Below are 7,863 nucleotides of genomic sequence, written 5' to 3' on the forward strand. Positions count from 1 at the left end.
GCCTGGTGTAAGGGAACCCCCCACTGGGACGCAGCATTGATTGTTATCAGCAGAGGTAGCTGAGCTTCTTAGTACACACTAGGCACTTGCTAATAAGAAATGTAATCCTTAGGAATGCCCTTCCACCGTGGTGCAGACTGGGTTAGGGCCAGGCCTTAGCCTGGAGCCAGAGGCTTCTATAGCTGCAGACTGGGGCAGCTGGGACTAGGATTTTGGTGTGGACTAGTTCTCACCAGAAAATAGGCCTTGCCTCCATCTAAATGAAACGGCTGTTTTCTGGCCTGAGCTTTCATGCTCCTGAGCACTACCGAATGTAACAGAAGGCAGCAGAGCCCTCCTGCTCTCTAGCCTCTGTCACCTGGAATGTAGAACTCCCTGCCCTCAAAAGAACCAATCCTCACAGACCCAGTGTGCCCACTGCCTCTGGACATGGAACATCAGCAGTGCAGTGCACCAGCTACTTCCCCCACCCCTGCCCGAGGCCAGCCTAGTCCCTACATCTTCAGGGAAGCTGGGCTACAGTCTGTCATGGCCCTCCTTATTCCCACGGTCTCTGCAGCCCACTCATGGTCCAGGCAGAGGAGACGCTGTGAGGTGGAGGTGTGGCAAACAAGTTGTGGGACAGGCATGCTGGCAGTGAGGAGGTTGGAATGAGGTCTCTGGTCTAAGTGTAGTCAAACTGAATGAACAAGAACGGAGGGTAACACCTTCTGAGACCCGTAACCCTACATCAGGTGACATCAGCCTGGTCCCCACCTTTTTAGTGTAGCTGGGACCAAGCAAAGGGGACTGTTTGAATAGTTCCAAGGACCGTCTGGCTCTACTGTTCTAGGGCCTGCTCACACAAACTGTGAGCTTACAACGAGGCTTCCCTCTCCGTATTGACCTCAAGTCTAAGGGAAGGCTGAGATACCAGTCCCAAGGTCAGTCACCCAGCAGCTTGTGCTCCTTGCTGTGTGCTTGCTCCTCTCAGCCCTGCAGTGAGCCGCCCTGTGGAAAGGAATACAGGGCTAGGAGCTGCAGTGGCCTCTGCTAACAGTCAGTGAGGGAGGCGTCCTGCCGTCACCCGCATCAACAGTGGGACGCTTCCTTGCTCAGGCTTGGGAAGCTTTTAGCACTGGCCAACACCAGCAAGCAGAGGGCCCTGAAACCACCTAGCTTAGGACAATAGAGCAAATGCTTAAAGTCACTACTTTTTTCTTCTAAAACAAAAGCTTGTGTGTATGGGCATTGTTGCGTGCACATGTCTGTTGCACCACCTATGTGCCTTGTGCCCACAGAGGATATCAAATCTCCCAGGACTGGAACTACGGATAGTTGTAAGCTGCCATGAGGATATCAGAAATCAAACCAGGGTCCTAAACAGGACCCAGTGTTCTTTTTTTTTTTTTTTTTTTTTTTTTTCTCGGAGCTGGGGACCGAACCCAGGGCCTTGCGCTTCCTAGGTAAGCGCTCTACCACTGAGCTAAATCCCCAGCCCCCAGGACCCAGTGTTCTTAACCATTGAGCCATCTCTCCATCCCTGTAGCCACTAAATTTTGAAGCCAATTGTTACCCAGCCAGAAAGAGCCCTCGAAGTGCGCCCTGTGCAGTGGGATAGACAGTGTGAGTACAGCATTAAGCAACAACGCATAGGCTGTTCTTGTTTCCATTTATTAGTCTAGGAATATACAAAAGTGTGACATGGCAAAATCTCATGGAGAAAGCAGAATACACAGGAGGGTGGCTTTCTCCCGACGCCTCATAAAGGCACACAGGTGAGGCTTGGTTGGGGGTGGCCTCCTGTCCTGGACCCAGTGTGCTGCACAGGAAGCCAGGCACCTCTGTGAAGAACAGAGGCCTCTCCTCACACCAGACTTGGGGTGTGGCTCAGGAGAGCTCAGGTGGCTGGGAGAACATCTCCAGAATGACGCTGAGCTGTGTTCACGATGCCAATCTCCAGAGTAAAACCAGCCAACAGCAGCGAGATAACCCAACATGGCACCTGTGGGACAGCCCTGTCCCTAGCACAGTGTACAGGAGGCCAGGGTAGGCTCAGATTGGAGAAGAGGAGTAGGTGGGGAGCAGAGGACACTCGAGCCGGGCATTCCAGATGTTATCTACCACTCTCCCCAAGCGGAACCAGCTATGCCCCCTCATCCTCCCCTAAGTAAGAAAAACCTGACCAGCAGTCACGTGTTGTGGGTGGGAATGGAGGTGTTTTTAAACGTGGCCTCCGTCTCTTGAGAATCCCTAGAGCGAAGAGGATTAAATGGCTGAGTCACTAAGGGCTGCCCTTCCCCAATTAACTAGGGCCAAGTGTCTGTTGTTTGGGGAACACTAGAAGGGGTGGATAGAAACCATCAAGGCCTATAAATGTCAGCCACCACCTTAGGCAGGACACACTAGAAGTGAGCTTAAAATACTGACTCTTCCCTTCTTAAAAAAGATCTAACATTGCAATGGTTTAACAAATTATAATTTCTTTTAAATAACCCACAGACACCCATGACGCTTCCAAATTTACAGAACAAAATGCACTTGAGAACTTGGTAGAAAAGGATTTGCAGTCATTCCTTCCAGGAGCTGGCACCCATGGGCTGGGTCAGTTCACCTCCAGCACCTCAGTCTCTGGAAGGCCGAATTTGGTCTTGTGATTGTCAAAGAGCTTCACCAGGGCCTCCATGTACATGGTGTGGTACAGGTCGATGTCTTTCTGGGTCGGGTGCTCCAGCTTAGGGACGGTGATGGGCTCCCCCACTGCAGAAGAGGGACAGAGGTTCCGTCAGTCAATGTCACGGAGTAGCCCATTCTTGGGTGCCCAATGTGATATGACCCCATGCTGTGTGCTGACCATCATGGCCTGTCCTTTTGCCCAGATGAGACTACAGCCTAGCAGTGTGGGAAAGACCCCACACAAGAGTGTGGCCTCTGAGTACTGGTGAAGCCCTGCTCCACACTCTGCTGGGAGTTCCGGAGTAAGCTGTGGACCAAAAACTTTGCTTTTGCTTCACTCAGGACAAACCCCACTACTTTAGAGCCTCAGTTTACCCATCTGCCACCTGCCCACCCAGCATCTGTATCATAGAGCTTTCCTTCTAAGGCTTCTGGGAAGAAAGACCATGCTTGAGCAGCTGTGAGGGCCAGAGAGGAGGACGGTCCTCACACCATGCTTAATTTGTCTCATCCTGTTTCTTGTTCAAGCCCGGCAACCCAGCCCAGCAGCACTGTTCTGAGACTTCTCCCAGATGCATACATACCCTCCCCACCACCACCCCTTCAGTGCAGGCTACTGAAAACCCTAGGCTGGCTGCCTGGCTTCTGCTTTTGGCCCATGCTAACCTTTGTTTTCCCCTCGACCTAACAGCACCAGGGATCACTTAAAGTTGTAGATACGAATGGCTCTCACCCAGTCCTCAAAGTAGCTTCTCTTCACAGCAGGCAGAGATGATTACAGAAAGCCACAACTGGTCAAAATCTCATCCTGGGGTGCTCAGCCCTAACTGACAGGTCTACAATCCAACCCCACACCCAAAGCTGGGGAGCATCTCAGAGGAGGAGACAGAAAGATTGTGAGAACCAGGGGAGCAGAAAGTCTGATAAGAGATTTGGTCTCCTAGAAATGACAGGGAAGCTAGACCATATTTCAACAACATGGTACCTGAAACCAGGCTTGAACAATGGCCAGACAGAGAAACACTAGCACAGAAGGGGAACTCTTGGGGGTGGTACTCCTAGACTAAGAACCACACACAACTAATGATGGCTGAGAGGAAGAATTAAGTCTTCTCCCAGGAATAAATCCCCTTTGGTAGTCCAACACTAGGAGCTTAGCTCTGAAATCCCGTGCACACAGGCATCACTAGAATAAATCAATTGTGCTTGAGCTCCTCCCAACTGCCCACAACCTGCAGTTGAAGAGGCTGCACTGGCTCAAGCCCAGGTCCCTCAGCCACCCATGTGAGGAGTGCTGCCCTGCACCGAGGACAGGCAAACGCCTACCCTCAACACACAGGTACTGCCTGACCTTTGGACATTCCAGTCCACTCTTCAGGGCCCTATGTACCCATGAGATCTCAGGTCTGTGACCTTAAACACACGCCCACATGCACGCATACACACCCACAGCCCTGATCGTTGATTTTCTGAATGCTCTGACTTGTCCCAAAAGACAAACATACACGGCTGGTCTTCCCCTTAGGTCTATGTTCGCTTACTTTTCTTTCTGTTCCTCAAAGAATCAATACCTTTTTTTTAGAACTCTCGTTAGGCAGTTTTTATTTTATTTTGAGCCAGGGTTTCATTATGTAGCCCCAGCTAGCCTGGAACTTGCTATGTAGATCAGACTGGCCCCAAACTTGCAGCAATTCTGTTTCTGCCCTCCCTACTGGGATTCCAGGCTTGTACAACTGTACGGCTCTTCCTCCCTCATTTCCGCTTTGAGTTCCCAGGCAGCAGGGCAGGCTGTCTCCTGGGTGGGCATGCTGTCGAGTAGAACAGCAGCATAACCCGACAGCCTCCTCCTTACAGCTGCATGGCCAGTGCTGGAATCAATACCCTTTCCTAATAGGTTGCAGCCCTGGCTCAACTTCCTCACCCCCAGGACCCAACTGCTCAGGCCCCTGTGACAAGGTTGTTATGTAAGCCAGGTGACTTGCCCAGGATCTTGCCATGCTCAGGATGGCCTTCAGCGTGCAGGTTAGGACTCACCAACGGTGGTGATGGGCTTGGAGTAGGGCACCAGCCCCCAGGTGTCAGAGGAGAAGAGACCTCGGCCATGGAAGATGCAGGGGGCGAAACCAATATACTTCTGGAACTTCTTCTGGACCCATCGGCCCCAGGAGCCCTCCTCAAAGATCACCTGCTTGTATACCTCATTCTCTCCAAAGGAATAGGTGGGAACCAGATCAGCTCTGTAAGAGGGAGGCCCAGATTAGTCAGACTCCATCACTGGGGACCTAGAAGACCTCATCCAACAGGATGTCTGCTGTCCAGCCCAACTCAACTCCCTTACAGCCCCAGATTCACCTCATGTTATGGCCTCAGCACACTAGCTGTCCCTGTCGCTCCCTGTCATTAGTTTGGTCTAATAGAGCACACCATCAAACAGCCTCTCCTAAAACCCGAGAGGAGCTCATTCTAAGATTCATGGGGCCTACTGGGTCAGTGCAGTGAGTCCTCTCACCCTAGTCAAGGCTCCCACAGTTGGGATGTGAGCGGAAAGCAATGACAGAGTACAAGGGACCTGTCTCTAGACCTTCAGCTCTGACCCCCAAGTCATGGATCCTTAGTCTTCTCCAGTGGAAAATGGGTACTCAAGTCTCCTCACCCGCCAAGAAGTCTAAGAGATCCTAGAAAGTGGCTTTGCTTATCAGAGTACGTCCCTGGTTTTCTAGAAAGATCAGCCTTCCAAGCTGCCAGCTCTTGTTTAAAGGTCACCCTTCCAACAGGCTTTCCCTTGTACTTCAAACAATGCTATCTCCTCCCTCATCTCGTAGAAAGAGAGACCGCATACCTGTGTGTTCTCACTCCAAGGATCAAACCCAGGGCTTTGCATAAACCAAGTATCAGTTCTACCCGAGTCTCACATCTCTGACCCCTTAAGTGGTAAGTAAGCCTCCTCACATGTCCTGCATATAAGACTAGTCTCTCTCTCTCTCTCTCTTTCTCTCTCTCTCTCTCTCTCTCTCTCTCTCTCTCTCACACACACACACACACACACACACACACACATATACACCCCCATACACACACACATATACACCCCCATATATATACACACACACATACACATATACACACATTTCACCCACACACACACACACACACACACACACACACACACACACACACACACCTTTGCGCAACACCTGGTCAAGCCATGCAGTGTGGACACTTCTTTGCCTTCCTAGGGTCTGGGACCCATTGTCCTGGTTAGAAGAAATCCTGCCGCTGTGTGTGTAGGCACTTACCCATGGCGCAGGGCCAGCTTTACAAAGCCTTTGCGGTTCCGCAGGGTGACTGCGTTCTTGCCAGGCATGGAGCTCAGGGATTCAGCTGCACCTCCCACCACGATGACAATGGCATTACCACTCCCATTCTTGGAAAGCAAGTAGTCTATGGTGTCTCTGTTGACAGGGCAGATGCCTGGGGCGAGGGGACACACAATCAGGATTGCTCATGGATGCATGCCCTGTCCTAATATACAATCAGGGATGAAATAAAAATCTCTATAGCTAGGTCCCAGACCTGTTTCCCTCTCAGAAGATTATGGTCCTTCCTTCCTACCTAAGCAACTCACTTTTTCTGATTCTCAGTTTACTGATCTGTAAAATGGGGGAAGGAGATACAGAGTAGTTTTGAGAAAACAATTAAGCAAGATCTAAGAAGCCCTAGCTCTGAAGTCCACCGGTGGGGACCACGGCAGGGGCACAGATGAGGCAGCACAACGGCTGGTCCATCTAGGAAGTGGGTGAGAGGATGTCACCCATGATGCCCCTAGAGTATCTGCTGCAGGCTGTCTTCCTGTATGGGCCCAGGGAACAGAACTTCCTGCGGATCAACAGGGAGGCTCAAGCTTTGACAGTGGAGCCAAGGAGGAGTAGCTGAAGTGGATCCTTACCTCCAGACATCAGGTACTCCCGAAGCACAGGCATCCGGAAGTTGCCAGCCAATGTGGCCAAATAAGGCCTTATGCCAGGGAACTTCTTGCTAACTTCGGTGGCCTCCGTGCTGAAGTTACAGAAGGCACCCAGGCCCATGATGCCATGGGGATGGTATCCAAAGATATAGTTCCTGGTGGTCAGCAGGTTGTGTGTCTTCACCAGCTAAAAGGAAATCCTGTGTTAGGCCCATCTGGGCGAGGAGTACAGGGCAGACCCAGAAAGGGGAAGGGACCTACATCTCGTGCCTTGTCACTAGGCAAGTAGGACAGCAGAGACTTTCCAAACCTGTCCTCAGTTCTTCTTATTGGACGTCCAGTGCCAGTGGTTGGCAGCTACTGGGCTCAGAGTCCCCGGGTGGCTGCTTTTCCCTTCCTTCTCCTTATAGCCCAGCCAACCACAGCCCAAAGCCACTAATTCCACCAGCCTCCTGCCTTCCTGCTTCTGGGCTCCTCAGCACAGTGACTTCCCAAACTCATAACCAAGCCGGGACACTCAGACATCACTGGAGCATCTAGCCTTCACTGGGTACAGTCTAGATCCCAAGTTTGGCAAGTAGAACCACGGCTTCAGGTCTCCCACTAAGTATTCCTCAGAGCAGGGTCTGCCTGGTCCCTGCACACTGCAGGATCTTTAACAGATCAAAGGACAAAGCATGCAGCCCTCCACCCACCTCTTCATACTCCAGTGTGACAAAAGGACAGTACTGCCTGCTAGAGCAAAGCTTTTGCCGAACATCCAGGCTCAACTTAGGTTCTGAGGCAGGATAGGACAGGACAACATCGCCCTCGTGCCAGGCAGCCCTATCTGTGGGAGGCGGGGGAGGTGGCTGGCTGTGTGGCTGTGGCAGCTAATGGTCTGAACTCCTGTTCTATCAACAAGTTGTCCTGAGATGTTCTGAGGGATAACTGGCTTCCTAAGGAGCCTGAGGTTGAGTCCCTGGGAAACCCCAAGCCACAGGGGGCCCCCAAGCCTGAGACTGAGACAGCTCACTAGGGTAAAGTGCATATGGAGCTGCTGAGGGGAGGAGGAGGAAAGGCTCTCTGTTCCTAAAACATCACTCTCTTAGATTAGAAAATAGACCCCCCCCCCCGAGACAGGTTTCTTCGTGTTACAGAGCCCTGGCTATCCTGGGCTCACTTTGTAGACCTATGTAAGTTTGTAGGCTTGCCTCAAACTGCACTCCCATTATGGCCCAATATTCAGAATTTTTTTATAGGAA

At 51.5% G+C, this 7,863-nt stretch overlaps 1 protein-coding gene and 1 long non-coding RNA gene across 9 annotated transcripts in view; one reads left to right on the forward strand and one right to left on the reverse strand.

The window, feature by feature from the left end:
* LOC120099889 (uncharacterized) overlaps positions 1-7,863 on the forward strand; it is a 29,404-nt gene that overhangs the window by 10,966 nt on the left and 10,575 nt on the right. The window lies entirely within an intron of this gene.
* Dgat2 (diacylglycerol O-acyltransferase 2) overlaps positions 1,635-7,863 on the reverse strand; it is a 30,419-nt gene continuing 24,190 nt past the window's right edge. For all 5 annotated transcript variants that reach the window (XM_039101533.2, XM_008759689.4, NM_001012345.1 and 2 more), the window contains 4 exons: positions 6,602-6,806; positions 5,952-6,126; positions 4,690-4,892; positions 1,635-2,739 (listed from right to left, as the gene is read on the reverse strand). In XM_039101533.2, the coding sequence (XP_038957461.1) occupies positions 2,585-2,739; positions 4,690-4,892; positions 5,952-6,126; positions 6,602-6,806 (738 nt within the window). In that variant the 3' untranslated portion in view covers positions 1,635-2,584. The remainder of the gene's footprint in view (positions 2,740-4,689; positions 4,893-5,951; positions 6,127-6,601; positions 6,807-7,863) is intronic.

This window comes from Rattus norvegicus, chromosome 1 (genome assembly GCF_036323735.1).
Source record: "Rattus norvegicus strain BN/NHsdMcwi chromosome 1, GRCr8, whole genome shotgun sequence".
In the NCBI taxonomy this organism is placed as follows: domain Eukaryota; kingdom Metazoa; phylum Chordata; class Mammalia; order Rodentia; family Muridae; genus Rattus; species Rattus norvegicus.